Source organism: Equus przewalskii, chromosome 16 (assembly GCF_037783145.1).
Source record: "Equus przewalskii isolate Varuska chromosome 16, EquPr2, whole genome shotgun sequence".
In the NCBI taxonomy this organism is placed as follows: domain Eukaryota; kingdom Metazoa; phylum Chordata; class Mammalia; order Perissodactyla; family Equidae; genus Equus; species Equus przewalskii.
The window spans coordinates 5,740,029-5,762,292 of NC_091846.1; the positions used below are offsets into that span (position 1 = coordinate 5,740,029).

The window sequence follows — 22,264 nt, forward strand, 5'->3', positions numbered from 1 at the left end:
ATAAATAAAATGACTTAGAATTCCTGAGGGTTGGCCACAGAGCTCGGCCCTCAGCTGTTGGTCTCCTTTGCGCGAACTGGCCTTGACTTGGGCTTCCAGAGCAATGGATGCTTAGAGAAGGGAGCACGGGCTATCCTCAGAGCCACTGCCCTGGCTACGCCTAGAACTGGAAGGGGCGGTCGCAGCAGTTTCTGTGGAATTGTTATTAGAGTTGTTTGCGAAGTTTAAAGCTCCCTGCACACTCTCCCCTCCTCTAAAGAACATGTGCTTTGATTTGAAATATTCTAAATTAATTGCCAAGAAACTCTTCCTGATTCTCCCCCAACTTTGAAAACAGTGGTTGTGCCTACATTCAGTGTTGTTTGATTGAAAGCTCTTCTGCCGACTTCACACATCTTGCCCGTGGCTGAGGGCACAGGTGATTGTCACCATTGTTTTCCAAAAGGCCTGGAATGAAGTAGCTGCTGTGAGCCGAAACAGAACACCCTTTAGCCACAAACAAAGCAGCTAAAGTCACTTTTTCTCCTTCCCAGTGTCCTTAAGAGAAGCTGTCTGCAAATTACTGACAAAGATGGCTGCAGGAAAAGTCCTTGAATTTGTTTCAATATTACATTTAAAATTGGATGAGGGTGGGGGGTGTGATGGTGGAGGAGACTCATTCGTCCAGAAAAGAAACCACCTCCAAGCAAATTTATTTAATACTTTAGCTGAAAAACGTTTTAATGGAATCCCACTTTCCAATTTATTTGGTGAAACGCCCCAGTGGGCTTGCAGTGGAGGGAGCTGGGAGCGAGGGTGCTCCACGGGACCACGTGCCCTAGTGCGTGAGGGAGACCATGCAAATGGCACGCTGCTTTCGAAACTGTGTGTGCATTAGCGTACACACACACACACACACACAGATGTAATAGTTCTGTGGGAGAGGAGGAAGTAGACACAAGTGTATACGAATACAGAAGAAAAGAATTCTTCTTAACCTTGAGAATTTGGCAAAGCAGCTCTGACAATGCCATGGTAGGTATGGAAGGGCTTAATTCATCTCTTATTTTTGGAGACAAGAGAAAACCCACTTCTGTCAACTGTCTGTGCTAAAGGGAAAATGCTTCAGGGCCCGTTCACTCCCTGCGGACCAGACAGCCAAATGTTTGCCCGAGAAGCCGGGGCCTTTCTGCTAAGACTGCTGAGGCCCCTGCTCCACGGGAAAGGCCTCAGCTGCAGGCAGAGGCGGAGAGCACTGGGCCTTGCAGTTTCCGTGAGCCCCTGTGCTGGCGGCACCCAAGACTTGCTAATGCTCTTGAACCCTGCCCGTCCTGGGGAGCTTCAGCTTGGAGGGCTATCATACACCCTTCCTCACTGCTCTTTGGCGTACAAGCTGTCTTCCGGGCACTGGAGACGTAGTGGTGAACCAACAGAGTTCCCCTCCTCTAGTGGCAGAGACACAATAAACAAAAGAATATACAATCTAATACCAGGTCCTGCAGCATAGATGGTGTCTGAGTCAACTTGGGCTGCTATAACAAAAATACCATCGACTGAGTGACATAATCAACAAACATTTATTTCTCACCATCTGGAGACTGGAAGTCCACGATGCAGATTTGGTATCTGGCGAGAGCCTGCTTCCTAGTTCACGGACAGCTGTCCTCATGTGGCAGAAGGGTCAAGGGAGCTCTCTGGGGTCTCTTTTATGAGGGCACTAATCCCATTCATAAGGGCTCCACTCTCATGACCTAATCGCTTCCCAAAGGCCCCACCTCCTAATGCCATCCCGTTGAGAGAGTTAGCAGTTCAGCATATGCATTTGGGGGACACAAAGATTCAGTCTATAGCAGATGTCACTGCCCTTAGATGCAGGCTCCATGGCCTGACACCAGACTATATTAGGCGGCTGCCCAGGGCATGGTTTAGTCTTACTCAACAAATGCTGTTGTCCTTCTCTTGTCAAACAAGCTCCTTGTGAAACTTCCCTGTGACTTGACTTGTCCCTGTTGGCCACACAAATAAGTGAGCAGGGGAGGGGGACAACAATGTCCTCTTTTCTTTCATACCTAATGGTGGTCTCTCTGCTTATCGAAGAGAATCTCTACTTCAGCTAGACCCCGGGTCCATTAACACCCCAGCCTCTCCTCCCTACCCACCCTCTGCTCACTCTCCCTTCTCCTCCCTGATGGCTTAAATCTTTGCTATCCTTAGAGGCTTGGTTCTAGTCAGCCTCTTCCAGGAATCCCTCTCAGACGACGGTGCTCCTGTCTCTGCACCTGCAGCTTCTGGGCATTCCAGGCCTGCACTTTATCATAGCACGCATTCTACACGTGTGAGCCTTGTCTTTCCAAGAAGATTATAAACTTCCCCACAAGGCCCATGTCACCACACGTGCACACTACAGATTGTGCAATGGGGTGAACACGGACACAGAAGCAAAGCACTAGGCTTCAGAAATTCGGCCACTTTTAGCCTCATGAACTTGGAGAAGTCATTTAACTCCTCTGCACCTCAATTTCTTCACCTACAGAGCTGAGAATATACCTTCCCTCCCTCCTCCCGGGCCATGGTGAGCAGGTGCATCCACACTGGCACAACTCGACGGCTTGCTAAAATACTGAAATACTTCCATACCAGTTGATAAATAGCCACTTCCCCTGTTAGTAAAGGGACACATGGGTACCCACACCATCACCATCTCTGGACCTTTCCACAATCCAGCAACTAAGAGGTAACACCTGCCTGGCGGGGCTCCTGGCCCTGCAATGCACTTGTCCATTAAGACTGCTCAGTGCCTCTGCTGTTCAGATTGATAAATATTTTTTAAATCGCATCCGGTTGTGAGAATCTCCACATACTCATTCCAGAAATATGTTCCAGGCATTCTGTTTTGTGCTAATGATAAGAAAAGTAAAGCATCCAAATAGCTCAACCCAGTAGGGGAGACAGATGTAACTAAACAGAATGAGGTGATGAGTGCTCCAGTTATCTGTTCTTATGTAACAAATTCAAAACTTAGCAGCTTAAAATAACAACAGGTTCCTCAAAAGATCAAACATGGACTTACAACATGATCTAGCAATTTCACCTCCGGGTATATACCCCAAAGAATTGAAAACTGGGACTCAAATTGATATTTACCCACCCATGTTCATAGCAGCATTATTCACAGCAGCCAAAAGGTGGAAGCAACACAAACGCCCATCAAGAGAGGAGTGGCTAAACAAAATGTGGTCTACAGATACAATGGAATATTAATTAACCTTAACAAGGAAAACAACTCTGACACATGGTACAACATGGGTGAACCTTGAAGACATTATGCCAAGTGAAATAAGCCAAACACAAAAGGACAGATATTGTATGGTTCTATTTATATGACATACCCAGGTATTCACAAAGTCAAAAAGTAGAAGGGTGGTTGCCAGCGGCCGGGTGAAGGGGGTACAGGGCGTTAGTGTTTAATGAGTATAGAGTTCGAGTTTGGGAAGATGAGAAAGTTCCAGAGATGGATGATGGTGATGGTTTACAACAATGTGAATGCACTTGATGCCAGTGAACTGTACACTTAAAAAGAGTTAAAATGCTAAATTTTATGTTATATATATTGTACCATAATAAAAAAAAAAGAACAACAATCAATCATCTCTTTTGCTCATAAATCTGCAATTTGGGGTGGACTCAGCAGGAATGGTCCATCTCTGCTCCATGATGTTGGGACCTCAGCTGGGATGACTTAAATGGCAGGGACTTCCTGGGCATCTCCATCTCTTCATGTTGTCTCAGGGCCTCTCCTTGTACCCTCTTCACGTGGCCTCTCTGCCACGGTGGCTTCGGGGTGGTCAGACTTCTTATGTGGCAGCTCAGCGTCCCTAGAGTGAGGGATCTAAGAGGCAGGAAGTAGAGCTGCCAGGGTCTAAGGCCTGAGTCTGGAAACAGGCATGGCATCACTTCCCAAAATTCTATTGGTGAGAAGCCACAGAGCCCACCCAGCTCCAAGAAGAGGGGACTAACACCCCCACTTCTCCATGAAAGAAGTTTCAAAGAATTTGTGGCTATTTTCATTCTACCACAATGTGATAAGGGAAGCGTGTACAAGGTACTAAGGTGCAGACAAGACAACTCTCTGGGGATTCAGGGAGCCTTTCAGGGAAAAGGAGAAGGTCTCATCCAGGATGAAGTAATTGATGTGAAAACATAAAGTTAAAACATAAAATATTCTACCAATGCATTATCAATGATGGTGACAGTAAATATTGAATTAAGACAAAGTTTTGCAGCTTCTTCCCAATTGCTAAGACGCAGTCAGAGACCTGACTCTCAGCCTATTTAAATTCATTAAGGGACTCTGTGCTACTACCCTGGGAATGCATGTAGCAGGCCCGTTATATAAAGAGATGAGCATGTAGCTCAGGAACCAAGGATCCTGTGGATGATGTCCAAGTGGGGTGCCTCACTCCGTATTCTATTCTATGGCAAATCAAGGCCACCAACGTGCACGAACGCCACCATGTGCAAAGCACTCCAAGGTGAGTGAACTGTAGTCATGAGGTTCTAACATAACCAACTCATTGTCTACTAATCATGGGGGTGGATGTTGGCTGAAATACCATTCATCAAGCACAGTTTTTTCTTATAACCACATTTCTTACAATCACTGAATCAAATGAGGTTCTGATACTTCTCAATAAATGATTGCTGAATAAATATCGATCCTTAGATAGTCACCAAGGAGTCGTTCTGTTCCAATACAACTTTCATTAGATATAAAATTTCTTAAAACTAAAACTAATATACTGTACTGGTTAGAAAAAGAAGAAAGAGAAAACTCATTACTAATAAAAGCTAGAAAAAAATCCACTCCAGAGATCACTCTCGGTCTTTCGATTTATTATTGGGAGAAATTGTTTTAAGATGGCTCTGGTGATTTCAAACTTTTGATATCCTCACTTAGCTCTGTTGGGCCAAATATTTGGAGTTAACCTGCAACTAAAACCTAGATAGAAGCAGCAGATATCATCCTCACAAAGGTCACCAGAAGAAGTGTCCGAGAATAAAGCAAATAGCACTAACATTCCTATTCTATCTCAGGCATTGTTAACTGAATGGCTGTTTGAAAATTTTTGTAATCAAAGAAAAATCTGTGTGTTGCTCCACATAATGCCTAGTTATCTTGGATGCTACATTTAAATAAATATGGTATTGCCTTGGTCTAAGGATACCTCTTATTAAATTCCTTTGGAAATAGTTAAAATTTTTATATCCAAATATTTTTCCACCTCTGCAAATATTAACTACATGCATACTGTAGGCAGGCATTGTACTTGGTGCCGAGGAGTCATTTAGAGTTGAAGTCTTGGTTTCTACCCTCAAGGGACTCACCATCTAAGGGGACATGTTCACAAATACAGTACCAGGCAGCATGACGTAAGGGTACAAGCAAGTGCTATGGGAACGGAGAACAAAGAGGAATTACGCCCAGTGTCTGTGAAAGGAGCAGAGAGCAGCAGGGTCCCCTACCTAAGCTCTACTCCAAGTTCCTGTGGACGGATTTCCAAGGATTACTGGATAACATTACAACAGAGGAACAACAAACGGATCCCAGTAGAATGTGGCTAGGTGAGGTTTTAAAGATGGTTTAAAATTTAACCAAAAACCCGTACCACTTACATACAAGCAGAGCCCCTGGAAAGCAGCCTACAGAAGCAATACCCTGTTAGGAGAGAGCTGTGGTGGCAGGCACTGTCCTATTATGTTACTTAATCTGCACCACTGCCCATGTGTAGATGTGACCGTGAGGCCCACTTTAACCCACTGAAGCTCAGAGGTCTCTGAAATGGTCCACACTTGTCAGGGATGGAAGACAGATTTGAATCTGACTCTCAGCTCCTCCAACGTCTGTACTGTACCTTAAAAATGGAGAAGCCTGCCAGGTCCCCACCAATGCAAGTGCCCAGGGAATGCTGTTAAACTCAACTCTGATGGCGCATTTGGTTCTTATTTTTGCGTTAAAATGGGACGAATGAACTACTTTGTTCGATCACTGACTTTATATAGAGTCATAGTGAGTAGATTAATACATTTGCAACATACACGTCAGAAAGAGGAGGAAACTCCAGAGAGCCATTCGAGCCACAAGGCATAGCCTCAGCTTGAAGGATGCCAATTACTGACTTCCAATCCCACCGAGTGATGCTGAGGTGGGACTGCAAAGCCCCTTTCCCTTTGCCTGCTGGCCACGGGCTGGGTTCCGCCAACAGGGGCACTGGAGGGAGACTGCCAGGCTGGAGGAGCAGAAGGGCAAGGTCCTGTCTGTCCACTGCCCAGTCAGTATCCACAGTCGCAGCCTTCACCCCGGCAGCAGTTGGTACCAGTTGCCGGCTTTTTGTGGCGTTCCCAGAATCAGCCTCATTGCATCTCCCTGGGCAACACTCAGCAAGTGCCCCTCTCTGCTCATGGCAGGGCCTTTCCTTCAAGCTTCTAGATGCTAATAGCCCCAACTTCTCCCCTTTGTTCCTTTGGCCTTAGGGGTAGTAACTGCTGGGGGCAGTTACTAGCTCTGTGTTGCCGCTGTGTCTCCTTTTGCTGTTTCAGGTCTCTAACACCTGTTTGCCCAATTCCTCATACAAATTCGCTCTTAAAAATAACTGGTGTGGGGGTCAGCCCCATGGCATAATGGTTAAGTTCTGCGCAGCCTGCTTCAGCAGCCTGAGTTTGCGGGTTCAGATCCTGGGCGCAGACCTACACCATTCATCAGCCATGCTGTGGTGGCGTCCCACATATAAAGTGGAGGAGGATTGGCACAGATGTCAGCTCAGGGCTAATCTTCCTCAGCAAAACAATAAATAAAAAACAGTGTGACAATGACCTTGTCTCCTAACACAAATGCACATATATCCTATGACATAGCAATTGTACTCCTGGAATTCCACCCAAGAGAACCGAGTGCTTCTCTTCACCAAAAGGCATGTTTAAAAATGTTCCTAACAGGGGCTGGCCCCGTGGCCGAGTGGTTAAGTTTGCGCGCTCCGCTGCAGGCGGCCCAGTGTTTCGTTGGTTCGAATCCTGGGCGCGGACATGGCACTACTCATCAGACCACGCTGAGGCGGCATCCCACATGCCACAACTAGAAGGACCCACAACGAAGAATGTACAACTATGTACCGGGGGGCTTTGGGGAGAAAAAAAAGGAAAAAAAAATAAAATCTTTAAAAAAAAAAAAAAAAATGTTCCTAACAGCATTATTCCTAAGAGCACCAAACGGAAAACAACCCAAATGCCCCTCAACAGGAGAGTGGATAAATAATTATGGCATATCCATAAGATGGAATACTACACAGCAATGAAAACAAACTCCTGCTCCATTTAACATTGGTCATAACACTGAGTGAAAGAAGCCAGACACAAAAGGGTCCATGCTGTGTGATTCCATTGACATGAAGTTCAAAACCAGGTAACGCTAATCTGTGGTGCCAGACATCAGAGGAGCACTTACCTTGAAGGGAGCTGTCAACTGGATTCTTTCTATCTTGTGATCTGGACATTTGAGATGTGTGTGCTCTACTGTGTGGAGGCTAAAATTCAGTAGAAAATTAAAATAACATGATTCAGTCTATGTTCCTGACTGAACCCTGAGTGGCTCAGAGAGATGCCAAGTGGCAGGCTAGAAATGCTCGGTAGGAATAGCCAAACCTAGCAGAGACCTGGGGATGAGAGAAGCTGTGTATTTGCAAAGCAACAGTGCAGAGAAATAAGACAGGCCGGTGAGGGCATTACCAAGAGCAGTATTCATTCAAGGGTCAGAGAAACCAATTCTATACAAGTCTCCCAGGCAACTAAAAACACAAGGAATTTAGACCCAGGTAAAACTGACGAGTTACTGAAACAAGAAATAGGGAAAATCTCCTAAGCTAGTTCTCTTATAAGGAACTATATATATTTACATATTTTGTCAATATAAATTATGTACTTCTTTATATTGGGTAGGTTAAAAATATCTGAAAAGAATTTAAATTATATGTGTATTATGAAAACCCATTGGATGCCACTAACACCATGCTATATTGTTTCCTTTGTCCCCATACCTAGCCTAGGAGGTGGGTGTTGCTAACCCCCTTTTACAGAGAGCACGCTGAGGTTCCAAGACAGAAAGGCTCACGTTGAAAGCCACACCGTAAGCGGTAGAAATGGGTTCTAACTTGGGTCCATCCAACTCCAGAGGAGCTTCGACAGAACCAGTTACAACCGAGACGGGAGAAGCTGAGCACTGAAACAAACTCCAGTTTTAAAAAATCGGCCAAGAAATAAGATGAGAGTCTTGGACGAGATAGCCTCATATAATAAGTTGTTTCTGTTTCAAATTTTCCTGTGATCATTCTGTACACATATGTATACACACATGTGGTGATTTTATATACATGTTACAGATGGCAATCACTCTTCTACAGCTGTTATGTCTACTGAGTAAATACTGTCTTGTGTAACCCATGATTTTTCTAAATGGAAAGACCTACACTTCAAGATGGTTGAAATTAAGAGGCAAGTTTTATGTTTAAAGTCAATCTTAAGGCTGCCATCATAAACTTTTTACCCCTTTTATCATCTCTCATTTAAAAGTTTTTTTAAGAAGCATTAATTTTGAATTCCTTGCTCTTGATTTGAGTTTAGGTCCTTCAATTTGGGGTATAAATGTAGAAGGCATTCTGAAGATTTCACTGTGAAAAGCGGAATGACCCTCACAACCAACTGCCCACATAAAACTTGGTAATTTTATTACAAAGCGATTCTGTCATGGTGCTGTGGGGTTACAGCTAATAGTCAAAAATAGCTAACATCTTAGACAGGTGGAACTGCTTTTCTAGGGTTTAATTCTTCCATTTTTCAGTGATAAATGATTCTATGCAGAAGAACAGAGGGTAGAGGCCTGCAATGGAAATCAACACACTCACACACATAGACCTGCTGTAATTTTCAGGGAAACAGTTGGTAATTTCTAATTCTTTGTCATCTTTCACTTACCCGACCCCTGAAAGGCACTTGAATCACAATAACATTTCATGTTTTCAATTAAAAAATTTTTTCAGAAGGCAAAGAAATTTCTACGTAAGTATTTTGGAATGAATGGGCTGAATGAAAATAGCTGATCTCCGGTTCTGAAAAAAAAAAAAGGGAGAGAGAAAGAGGGAGCCGGTGGCAGGATGGAGATGTCCTCCGGGCTCCACATCTAAGCAAGGAGAAGAAAAGGCGGATTAAGGTTGAGTGATGAGGACTGGTCTTCTCATTTGTATGCATGATTTATTCCTCCTTGCAATATTTAGGCTGCTCCTTGTAAAAACGCAAAAAGTTGAGCACAAAGGGCATGCCTGCCCCAGTGGCCAGGTCCAGACCCACTCCCAGCTCCCAGGCTCCGCTCTGGGCAGGCCCCAGGAGTCCACACACCCCCCAGGCTTTTTAAAGCTACTGCCACCACCCACTCTGTGCTTCAAGGTTCCTCCACTCGAGTTTGCTCCCCCGGACGCTTTGGTTTTTTTCTCCTGCTCAAAAAGCAAGGGAAATAAGCAAAATGGGGAAGTGATCACATTTTTTAAAATCCTAGAAAGTTCACTTAGCCATGAGTGCTGATATATCTACTTAGCGGTCACACAGCAAGTCCAGTATGGTAGGCAGATGGCTGGGGTGCTTGTTCTCCATCCTAACGACTGACAGGGTCCTTGGAGAATCTGGGGAGAATCTCATTTCCGACTGAGAGTCTGCCTGTTGGAACCCTCTCCCCAGATTCCAAGGAGCTCCCCATGCTCATAGCGTGAGTGGAGGTCTGCACTGGACAGTGCAGTAAAATACGGACTACGTATTTTCATGCTGCAATTCTGACTGACTGGAGGAAGAGCAGGCTAAATTAACGAGACATCTCAATTCCAGAGGCCATTAAAAAGAAACATTCCTTTTAGGCATTTAGGAAGCTCAAGCAACTAAAAGCAAGTGTGTGTTCATTAATTTAATTGCTTCAATGAATCACTGAGGATATGTGTTGTCAAGAGCCGTAAATTATAAGCAAAAGATCACTGTGAATTTGCAGGAAACAGAGACAAAGACTCTGAGATAAAGGGGACTAAATGTGAGAGCTCTGACTAGGTTGGGGCCAAAGCGAGACGAGAACGTAGTGTTCCACCAAACTCCTTCCGATCACAACTTTTAGCCCAATTTAAACTTCTCTCCCGTGTCCGGTCCACTTGTATCTGCCCTGACTCTCCCCGGCAGCTTCGTTCTAACGAAGGAAATGCTTCTGAAGGGAACCTAAATCCCAATTTGGTTAAAAACAAAACATGGAGAAAACGTCAGCCACAGAATTCAGAAAGTAAAACTGTGCAATCTGGAAAAGATGAGCTCAAAGTAAATTTAATGGACTAGTTCATTCATCGAGCCTCTGAGAACATAAACCAGAAATGGAAGGCTAGCTTTAAGGTGAGTATTGCGGAGCAAACATGCTAAACCAAACCGCATTTGCCCTAACGGTCTTCTCTCCGTTTTGGATGTTGATATTATTGTTAAATTTTAACTTTTCCAGCAGCAGCCGCAATGATAGGAGTTGCTTAGTTTCCGGCTCTTAAATGGAGACAAAGAGCCAGTTGATTTCTTCTTCCTTGCACTCAAGGGGCCTGACTTTATTTCCTACACACAGGGATACAGAATTCTCCTGGAACCATCATGAACCAACCCTTGAGGTTTAGATATAGAAGAAAATGTGCAGCAGCAAACTATTTTTTCTATCTGTAAGCCCCCCTTTTTTTCCCAACAGACTTAGGTATTTCACTGTATAGGTTCTGATTTCACAACAGTAAGACAGGTATACTTAAGACAGGTATTTGAACTTTTTTACTTTTTCAGCTAAATTTCTCCAGTTTTTACCAAAATTGAAACAGCCCTGCTCGTTTGTTGGTGTATCTTCGACGGCTGCTTCTGTGATGCGACAGCAGCACTGAGTAGTTGATAGAGACCACATGGCCTGCAAAGCCTAAAATATTTGCTCCGTGGCTCTTAACCAAAAAAAAAGTTTGCCAATCCCTAGGCTGGGTGATCTTTAAGGTCCCTTTCACCTCCACATTTCCAGGAATTTTTCTTCCTTAGATAAGCCGAATCTTCCATCAAAGGCAATGCACGGAACACACATTCACTGATAATAATCTCCAAAAAACTGTTTGTTTTGTGTTGTCAACATTTCCTATGGAACAATGTAAAGTAATACTGTCTGACTCACAGAACACGCACACTAAGTTCCCAGATATTAATTACTTTTAAAGGCAAGCTCTGGGTTCTAGAAAGCGGTATTTTAAATTTTTCGCAATTTTATTCTATTGACAAGTTTAACAGACCATCTGAAAAATTACCAAGCAGAATGAAAATGAAAAAACCCAACTCCCCTAGGAATTTATACATAAAATATTTATTAATAAGTAAAATCATTTTCCCCTGCCTTTGGTTATTAAAAAATTTTGATTTGAGTATCTTTGTTGAGACCAATTGCTAACAATGATTTTACAGTATTCAGCCATGAGACAGAGAGAGAGATAAATAGGGTAGCTCGACAGGTGATAGACAGATGGATGATAAACTATAGATAAAGATATAAATGTGTTAAAGACCATATCTTACAATGGTTTAATTACAAATCTTGGTTTTGCTAGAAGTTGGAAATCCATTTGCACATAACCTCATTTCTTATAAGTAAACAATATACAAATAAATTCACTTGAATTTCCTAATTCAGAACATTGGTAATGAATATAGCACTTGTTGAGAACTAAGAGAGGAAAACAAGAACCAGTTTTGTGGGGGAAGAAAGGCAATATCTCTTTCAAAAGCTTTTCTCGACTTAACAGTCCTTAGTGCCTGAAAAATACGCCATTTTGATAACGAGATTTGCAAAGTAAATCATATTGGTGGTTTAAATTTCATCCTAAATCTTAGATTATGGCTTAGAAGCTATACTAAGTATCTTTGTAAAGGATTTCTTTGAGGTTTTGTAGGGGAAACAAGAAAACGTTTGAGCAGATCTGGGCAGAAATGCTGATCTTCCTTTATGACAATTACCTGCACTCGGTACTACACAAAAATGGGGATCTGACGACCAAAGGGGACGAGATGCCAAGCCGGACCACACGGTAAAATTAAAAGTAACTTGGAGAAAGCAGGTGATAGTTTATGATTTCAATATAAAAAACATGTAATTACTTCTCAGATGTCACTGTGAAGTCAGAAAATTAGATGATCCCACCAAGAAGGGGATGAATGGTTTTATTATCACACCACCCACTACTTCAAGATGAAATAATCCCCGAGTTCTGAAATGTCATTGCTTAAGCAACTAGACAATTTCCTCCAGCCTCTTTTTAATGTAGAAAATCACTTTGTAATAAGACCTCTACACAGGGTAAAAAAGCACAAAATAGACTCAAAAAATCACAAAGTAGACAAAATATATATATCTTTTTACAATGAAACTAAGATGCGCCTGTGAAACACTGAGATCAATGACTAACCTCAGACTTCAAGCTGGATTTCCTTTTATAATAATTGTGTTCTTTATGTCTTCCCCTAAACCTTGAATGCTTATTAAAAAACTTACCCAGGTAAAAAGGCGAGAACAGGTATTCTGATCCAGTACCGTAAACAACAAAAAAGAAATAATAATAATAACGATATAATAAAAACCCTTAATCTACCTGTTTACAAAATTCTTTTGACAGCCATACCTCAAGGGCACTTAAGGGCTCAAGCATTTGTCACACAACCGTCAGCAACAACACAGCCATCTCCAGGTGATGCTTTTTTCCATCATAAATCAATCATGCACTGGGATGAAACATATCCAGAAATGCTAATTCAGAGAGAGACATTTTCATACAGTTAGGGAGCAAATAAAACCATCCAAAAGAACCGTGCCATAAACACCACCAACATGCGAAGACTTCCACTTGAGAATCCTTCCAAAGGCCACGGCCTCCCTGTCTTCCTCCGTCTCGTAAAGGAACCCACCGGCACCTTGTGTTACACGGTCACAGCCGGGTACATCTTCTGTTCACTGTTAGTGTGGGGGAAGGGGGCCTGGATTTGCCTGTAGCCCGTCTGCAGGCCGTCCATGAAAGGCGGCACAGGCGTCATGGGCACTGAGTCATGCTGCACTGTGTACCCCACATATGGGGGATGCAGGTACTGCCCTTGATGGGGCACAATTTGGGTGGCCTGCTGACAGTTCAGCACAGAGAAATTCGTGGGCATGTTGACATATACGTTGTTCATGGTGCCCTCGGGCAAGCAACAGTTGGTCTGTGACCTTGTTGGGGGCGCCCGGGCCCCAGAGTTGGCACTGGAGCTGGAGCTGGCCGCTGTGCTGGACTGACGGGAGGACGACCCTCGGGAGGTGCTGGCGCTGGGGATCATGGGGATGGTCTCCATCAGGCGGTTCCCTCCCGGGGCCCGGCTCTGCTGGGGCTCCTGCTTAGGCCGGAGACATCTGCAGCAACAGGCCGCCACGAGGGATCCCAAGATGATGAAGGCGACAAACACGGACCCAACGATGAGGAACGGCACGTAGATGGGGACTGAAGGATGAAAACAGAACATTATGGTTGACTGTGAGAATGCAGTAAAAATCGGTGATTGGCAGCGGAGACGCATAACTGAGCAACACTGATCCCAAGAATTGAAAGACCTAGGCCAAGCGGGTTTGCATGCTAACTAGCAGCCCATGAGATGCACTGTCCTTTATCAAGAGCTCAGGAAAGGCAGTAGGGTACCACAGGCATGATGGAGCAGTCCCCCCAAAGCAAAACTGTTCATACTTACAGCTACACTCACCAGCTGCAACACTGATTGAGGCAAATATCCAATTTAGCAAAAATATCAGTTTAATGTTTTAAGACTGTTCTAAAATTCCTACAATAACTGAACTGCCCAAACTTAAGTCTGCCCCAACAGATAGTTGTAGGATCTGCATAGAATTCAGTTTTAATTATTTAAACGACTTTTTTCCCCAGAAAGTTGTTAATATTTCTTGCAAACTTCTTTTACCATTTTTTAGCAAATTCTCTTTTCATAGGCAAATAAATAAAAAACTTAGGTCAGACTCTAGCCACGACCATTTCCAAAAACAGTCTGTAAGACACAGACATCCAAGAAGGGTGAAAAAAACCCCACCCACCCTTGTCTGGCTGAAGGCTGGGCCTGTGGTGGTGGGCCTAGCATGTGCCACTGGATGGCGGGACATGAAGTGACTCTTGCGGAGGGAAGTTATTCCAGGCAGCAGATCAGGATGAAACAACACACCAAGGAGAACAAATGTTGGGAGCAAAAAGACATCTGTTCCAGGAAGAGCACCCACAGTGAGCCAAGGAGGCACCCAGGAAAGACCAGGGTGGCTGAGATGGTGCAGTTATGCCCGGAGTTATGACACAGGATTCTGCGTGAAGACCTACGCAGAAAGCCTGCAGAGCACAAAGCAACGGGCATCACATTTAACAAGTGTGGTTTACCCTGAAAAATAAAAACTTTACTGAAATTAGTAGTGAGCTCCATTTTAAAATTATTTTACATAAACCTTTTGGGAGCCATGGGGCTAGCACTACAGGGCTTTCAGAAGCTACACACACCGGCCGATGGGGGCAGAGAATCAGGAGGGAGGCCCTGCAGAATGCCTGGAACCACCTCTGTGAAATTTCACCCTGTGTTACCAAGAACCTACGTTTTTTGCTGTGTTCCTGCCGATCTTCTTGACTACGTGATTGGAAAACATGAGGACAGGGACCAGGTCTTGCTGGTCCCGGCAAAGCACAGCGCCAGCGCAGGGGTGCGGGGCAGCGCTTCCGGGAGGAGCCCAGTCCTCCCACACCTCGGATCGGACGCACGAAACACCCTCGGTCTGTCCGCTGGGGCAGCCGCCTTTCGGATCACTCTCCTTTTGACGGCTCTGGGACTCCTGGAGTCAGGGGTATCAGAACACAGTGCCACATGGAGTCACGGAGAAATAACGTCTCATAAGTAAGACGAACATTGTAAGTATTTAAGCAAAGGCTGACATCTGAAGGTTTCCGGAGCCGTTCAGGGGGAACAGAGTAAATCCCAGATTGACTCGGCGCGCTCGCTGCGCAGGCTGCGCACAGCTGGCTCTGCCAGCCGGTGGTCTCATCGCGCGCCCTCCTCAGGCCAATGCCGGCGGAGGGGAGCAGACGACGCTGGGCTTTCCCTTACGCATGCTATAAATATTTCATTCTAGAAATGAGCATGGCAGCCCCGACTATGTTATCGATAAGTAACAAATGATGGTAAAAAAGTACTCCAAACGCTACAGCAGAAACTAGCTGAAAGGAGGCTGAGTCCACAGAATGAGTTCTCGGGAGGAAGGAGTATTCTGCCCCCAGGATTTTTAACTGGAGGCGTGAACAACGGCACAGGGTACAGGAGGCAGCGCTCGGCCAAGCCCCGGCAGTGCCCAGCGGTAACCGCAGAAGAGCAGGGAGAGGAACAGAACTTTTAGGAAAAGAGATTTAAAAGCAGAGTGAAGAAGGCATCCATGCAGTTCACACGGCGTCACGAGAAGTCAGCTGCCTACTGATCTGCCCAAAGTCAACGCAACTTTTTAGACCATTCAGGCACCCAGCTCCGCAGACGCATCAAGATAGCAATTCTGCCTCGGGCTCACTTCTCACGGCTTTACTGACAGCCACACACCCTGCAAGGCTGAGCTCGCATTTTAGGAAGGCCCCTTTTCTGGAATTACCCGGTCTTCCTCTCTCAGATTCAAGGCAGTGGAACAATGGGAGGAGCCTGGCTAATAAAATGCCTGACTGCAAAGGGGAGGTCACTGAGAGGAGCTGCCCCTACCAGGGCCCGGGGACAGCGCCGCCAACACAGACGCCACCCAGCGCCAACGCTCAGGCAGACCAAACTCCGGGCTCAGGGTGCTGGTAAAGTCCTCTCCCTGACATAAGCAGTCACAGAAAAGAGAGGAGATGCCCCCTCTGTGACATGTTTGCCCTTTGACCTCTACCCCTAAAAGTGAACTAAATCTTCCCTCCCAAACACACACACATTGGTGTAGGGCCTCGAGGCAGCCAGTCTGGGAGGTACGTGCAGAGGGGAGGAAGTGGAACCTATCAAATTCCTCTCCAAATTTGTTTATTTTTCTAACTCTAGCGATGGCAATTTGAAAAAATAAAAAAGGTAATTAAAAAACATTAAAGCCACAAAAAGCAAGGTTGGGCACCGCTATGATATCACACCAACCAAGTCTGACGTAGTAAGAACTGTCCAGAAACCAGAGTGGCCCCGGACGCGGCAGGGGACAGTGCAGCCACGCGTACGGGAGCATAAGAATGCCCGGTGGTCCCGTAAAGCGCCTCACCCAGGACAAAGTCCTGAGGAGCTGCCTTCCTTCTGAGGAGCCTTCAGGCAGAAACCCTGCCAGCCCCCTTGTGATGGAGCGCCCCACCGTTTCCTTGGTGCTCCCAAGACAGTAACCTTACTAGAAGTTAGACCTATGGAGACAGGAGACCTGGGAGGGGGCAGAGGCCCCTGGAGAAGAGGAATGTGGGGCTGTCTGCGACCCACACTAGCTTAGACGTGTGGAGAATCCAAGCCTAGAGAATCCTCGGAAAATCCATGCCAAGTCACTCTTTAGCTGACAGATGGGGAAACTGAGGCCCAGGGCAGTAAATTGGTGTCCCACCTCGCACAACCACCTCCTGGTCCCAGATCCTTTTCTGAAATGTCAGTGCTCCTAATTCCCTTCCCATCTCCAAGCTCCCAGGTCCGTGCAAAGCCAACCCTCCTGCCCCTTTCGCGCTCGACCTGGCCCACCCTACCTGCCGAGCCGTCGGGGCTGTCTTTGTCCGCTCGGCCAGGCTCGCCGGCGCCCTGCTGGCGGTCGTTGTCGCAGCCGCCCTGGTCCAGGCGCGCCTCGGCGCTGGAGCAGCAGTAGCGCAACGCGCAGCTGCCGCAGCAGATGGTGGCGTCGCCGCCGTCGAAGCGCTCGGGGCACTGGAAGCCGATGCGCCAGACGCCCTGCGCGTCCAGCCAGCCGTGGCAGTACTCGCCGCTGGCCCGCGCCCCCGCCGCCAGCAGCGCGGCCAGCAGCAGCTGCAGGAGGGAAGCGGCGTTCCGAGGGGAGGCGGCGGGCGAGCGGCGTCCGCCCCACATGGCACCACCCTGGGCGCGGGCGGCGCGTCTCAGAGGGCGCAGCGCGATTCCCGGGAAGCAGGGGCCCGGGCGACCCTGGTCTCAGCGGGGCGGAGGCAGGGACCTCTTCGCTGAGTGTCCCTTCCGCGGCGCTCTCCGCGCGGGCCTCTGCCCTCTGCCACGACGTCTGGGAGCCGACGACGCCGGGCTGCGGGGTCGGGGGCTCCTAAGCCATCCCCTCCCTCAGCCGGGTGGCCCGGTCCCGGTAGGGGCTGTCTTGAGAGTGGGCACTCGCTGATGGAACTCTCTGGGCGCAGAGTCAAAGGGCCCCCGAGGCTGCCGTCCTACAGCCCCTGGAGGCTTCACCCGCGACAAGACCCTCCCGGTGCATCCCCGAGGGGACGCTCACTCCAGTCGGAAGGCGGCTGGGCACGTCGCTGTGCACCCGGAGCCAGGTGGCTGCCGCAGAGTTTAAGCCTCGGGGTCCCGCACACGAGTCGGGGCGCGTCTCCTCTCCTTTATTCCCCTCTCGGGCGGCGAGAAGGGGCCACGAAGGCGGGCAGCAGGCGCAGGGCTCCAGGCAGCAAGTGCAGCGGCCGGCCGCGCTCAGCCTCCTCAGCTCCGAAGTCGGTCCGCATGGCTCCGGCCGCGCCGCCGGGGCAGGCGTCCCAGGTGCAGCCCCAGCGCTCCCCTCCGCGGGACCGACGGGCAGTGCTCCCAGCGCACGCTGCCGGCCAGGACGCGCGCGAGGGTCCGGCGCTCCCCGCCGCAGTCCCGGGAGCCTGCCCGGCTGGCGGCGGCCGCGGCTGCTGCTGGGCGCGGGTCCAGGTGGGCGGCTCGCCCCCGGCTCCCCTCCTCCGCCTCTCCGGCTGCAGCTGGCTCCCACGGGCGCCGGGCAGCCTCGGCCGGCTCTCCGTCTCCCCTGGCCGCTGCGCCGTCGGGAGGTGCGCCCCGAAGGGAGCCTCCCACGTGAGTTTCAGTCCTCCGGGCTACTGAAGACGCCGAGCGCCGCAGCCGCCCGCACCCCTCTGCGCCCGGCCCCCGGCCAGCTCCGACTCGGCGGGGCGCGGCGCTGCGCGGCGCTCTTATTAGAGGCCGGCGGCTCCTCGGGCGCGCATGCGCGCTGCGCGGGCTTCCCTCCGCCCCTGGAAGCCCCAGGACGCCGCCAGCCCTTCACCTTCCGACTGCGGCGGGGAAGAACCCGCGTGGCTGCGGGCCGTGGGCTGCCGGCTGGAGCGGGCGGGGGAGAAAACAGAACCTAAAGAATCTAGGCCTTGCTAACACAATGACAACAATCATGATCATAAAAGCAAACGAAACTTGCTTATTGAAGATCTTTAGCATTCAAAATTCTGTTTGATTCTCAAAACTTCCCAAAAAAGGATTATAATTACTTTCCATTTTACAGACCAGGAAGTTGCCGCTCAGATTAACTGTCTCTCTCGGTTTTCAGCATCTGCTGTCCTGGCCACCGCTGGGCACTGGCCCAGCCGAGAAAGAACTCGGCTGTTTGTGGCAGGGTTCGCGCGCCTGGGGCTGCGTCTTGGGGGCTCCAGGATTCTACAGTGTGGAATGAAGAGAGTTCGGCAAAGACCACAGGTCTGGCCACTGTCTGGGTGAACTGTGTCGCTTTTTTTCTTTCTATATTTGGGCGTGGCGATTTATTGGATTCAAGCAGAAAGGTGCCGCCGTTCACCATTTGGCCTTAGTGGTGTAGACAGCTGCAGTCAGGAAGAAAACAAGGTTCAGACAGACCAGAAACTCGGCTTTGATGAAGGAGAAATTAATAGCCTCTCTCTTGCGGAAGCTGGAGCAACAGGTGCTGATGCTATTAAAGCAGCAGTGATTATTTTTCAAGGGACTGCTGACCCTTCCAATAGGGTCTGGGAGTCAGCTGACCTGAATTCTAGGCCCAGCCCTGCCAGTAAAGAATCATTGCGTTTTGTTGGCCTCCGTTGCTTCATTTTTAAAGCGGAGCATAGGATGGATGGCCACTAAGGTCCCTTCCAAGTCCACGACTATAGAACACAAGGCGATTTTCTTCACAGCGAAGACGTGCTGTTCAGGCACTCACTGGGCACTTGGGTATGCCTGGTAAATGGACGGACTCCGACCCTGTGGATATCCTTCCACTCACCCCCACAAAGTCAGGTGAAAGGGAAAAACCCACCCTCCTCCCTGGCAACGAGTCCTTCTTCTCACTAAACCTCTCTCAAGCATTGCACTTCGTTTCAGTGCTATTTTGTTGTAATTTTTAGTGACATAAAATTACGTATTTTAAATGCACCAGTCACCCACTTTTCTTAACCTGTGAACAAAATTTCAATATCGAATTATTAATTCAACGAATACATGCTAAGGACTTACAGTATGCTGTGCTCTGCGTTCGGGACTGGGGATTCACCAAGAAGCCAGACATGGCCATTTCCTTCCAACAGAGCTGAAAGTCCCAGGGGTAAAACAGAAATCAGACAGGAAGACAAAGACTTGAATAAGCAAGGATAATACAAGTGTGCTGAAAGCTATGGCCGGTGATGTTCAGGATCAACGACAGCACATAACCTGGGGGTGGGGACCGGAGGGAGGGCAGACAAGTCCTCCGAGGAATGACACTCAAAACTAGACCAGAATACGCTAGGGAAGACTCAGTTTTTCAGACTGAGTCTTTTTCTTAGAAAATACTATTAGCATTTTATTACTACTATTATTATTTAGGGCTTAATCTGTGCCAGGCACTGTGCTAAGAGTTTTACATGCATGGTCTCATTTAATCCTCACAGCAACCCTATGAAGAAGACAGAATTACTATCCTTATTTTACTGGTGAGGATAGCTTGCCCAGTGCACACAGATAGAAAGTGTCAGTTTGCCTGGACTGCACCCAATTCTAGCGACTCCAAGGCCCGCCCACCATGCTGCTAGTTAGCAGTCTCCACAACGGTAAGCGCAGGATTAACTGTGAGCTCTGTGCCAGTCACCAGATGGTTAGGTATCATTATTTTCCTATGGCACCAAAATTGATTTGGGTGGTGGTCAGAGGGTTAACACTTTACTTTTTCTCCTTTGGAAAAAAAATTAATGCAAGAGAATTATGCACTTCTTCAGACAGTACCTGTGCCATACCCTCCTCCCACTATCCATTTATCCTCTTCTCCAGAACACCCACAGTTTATCAGAGTTAATTTATGGAGAAAGAAATGTTGAACATCTTCATACTGGAATTGACTTAGTGGCTTGGTAGTGCCACAATTTAAACACAATAAGTTTTTCCCCAATAGTTCACAATTTAGTCCACGGCTGGCGAACCTGGAAGTGCAGAGCTTTGAGGAAACGTGGCCTCTTTCTTATTGTTGTCTTGCTTTATTCCTTGAGAGTTACGGAGAGGCCTGTTCTCTCGTTCCTTCACGTGGTGTTGATTGTCTTCAAGGCTCAGAGACCCTTTATATCGCTCTGTTCCTCCCTCTGACTTGCTTTTACATCTTATTTGTGTATCTAGTGTGTTGTATTGAAATTTTACAAAATAAGTTAAACACTTATTGAGCTTCTCTATGGAGGGGCTACTGGGAGATAGTAAGATGGTCTATTCCTTCCATAAGAAATAAAAAGACGTTCCCTCTCCATCCTTAACAAACAGCCTAAACTATTTTACTATTCTCTTTTGAGAAAGTGTAACTAGTAATCATAACACATAGGTAGTAGTAATAATAATTTATTATAATCAAAACTAAATGTCAGGCAGTCTGCCAAAATATATTTAAACACATATGAAAGAGTACTCTCTTCCCTTTTAAAAAGTTGAATTCTATAGACATTCACTGCAGGAGTATATTTTCAGGTTATTTCGCCTTTCAGTCTGTGCCTGTATATGTGAATAAAATACAGTTGATTTAAAAACAAACTTCTGACATATCTTCAATTGTACAAGTAGAAAGTCATAGAACTAAAGAAATGATTACTTACAACGTTGCTAACTGGAGTTGATACAAATCATATGGAGGTCGTCATATTTCATTTGGCTGGCAGTTCTAAAAGCTGTAAGATCTACAGTGTTTTTCTGCAAGTTTCAGCAAGAGCAGAAGGTTCTCACCATGTGTACAGCAGTCAGCAGTCTGTTAGGAAGAACGGCTTTCACTATGTTCATTCATTTTTTTCCTCCTCTTTTATAAATAGGAGTAGTATTGAAAATTCACATTTGGTTTACCAGAAGTTCTTTTAAGCTAAAGTGTTTGTGTTAACAAATGAGACCTCAAACTCAAACAAACATGTTAATTTACATTCCTTTTAATTTTGTTTTGTGGTTACCTAACCTCATCTGAAAATAAAAATGGTCATAAAATTTTGAAAAACATCTTTCTTGTTGCTTTAAAATTTTTCATCTTTCATCCTCCTATTTTTTCCTTGTAATTAACATACTGACTTTATGTACTGTGTACAGTATCCTAATATACTAATATATTTTCAGAAAAGTAATTTGTATATTTTAAATTCTTTTTCTTCTCATCCACCATTAACTTTAAACATTTGACATACTTCTCTCCCCCCCCGACTCCAGCCTCACCCCTAACCAATCCCAGAGTTTTACTGAACCATTTTTACGTTGATTTTGATGTTCACTATTGTTATATTTTCTTTTGGAGACATACAGTTAAAAAACATCCAAGACTTCTCCAAATAATGCAGGAAAGAGTAGCATAAACAAAATCAACATGACATTAAAAAGTCTACAGAAAATGTTTGCAAATCATATACCTGATAAAAGTCTAGTATCTAGAGCATATATACAACTCGACAACAAAAAGGCAAACAACTCAATTCAGAAACAGGCAAAGGACTTGAACAGACATTTCTCCAAAGAAGAAACACAATAACCAACATGCACATGAAAAGATACTCAACATCACTGGTTATTAGGGAAATGGAAATTGAAATCACAATGAGATACCACTCCACACCTACTAGGATGGCAATAATAATAACAACCAGAAAATAATGTGTTGGGGAAGATGTAGGGAAATTGGAACCCTTGCACATTGCTAGTGGGAATGTGACATGGTTCAACTGCTGTGCAAAACAGTTTGACAGTTCCTCTAAAAGTTAAAAGTAGAATTACCATA

At 46.4% G+C, this 22,264-nt stretch overlaps 1 protein-coding gene across 1 annotated transcript; it reads right to left on the reverse strand.

Annotated features, from left to right (window-relative positions):
- Nucleotides 1–11,403: 11,403 nt before the first annotated feature.
- Nucleotides 11,404–17,977, reverse strand: SHISA2 (shisa family member 2). The gene is made up of 2 exons (XM_008538350.2): nt 16,839–17,977; nt 11,404–13,580 (listed from the first exon to the last, which is right to left on the reverse strand). The coding sequence occupies exons 1-2, from the start codon at nt 17,170–17,172 to the stop codon at nt 13,027–13,029; spliced, it is 888 nt and encodes a 295-aa protein (XP_008536572.1). The 5' UTR covers nt 17,173–17,977; the 3' UTR covers nt 11,404–13,026.
- Nucleotides 17,978–22,264: the final 4,287 nt, after the last annotated feature.

Bases quoted from the DNA above. Each gene is read 5' to 3' on its own strand.
- SHISA2 (XM_008538350.2), bottom strand. From the start codon at position 17,172: ATGTGGGGCGGACGCCGCTCGCCCGCCGCCTCCCCTCGGAACGCCGCT. The intron at 13,581-16,838 runs GTAGGGTGGGCC...TTCATCCTTCAG, and splicing joins CAGCCCCGACGGCTCGGCAG to TCCCCATCTACGTGCCGTTC.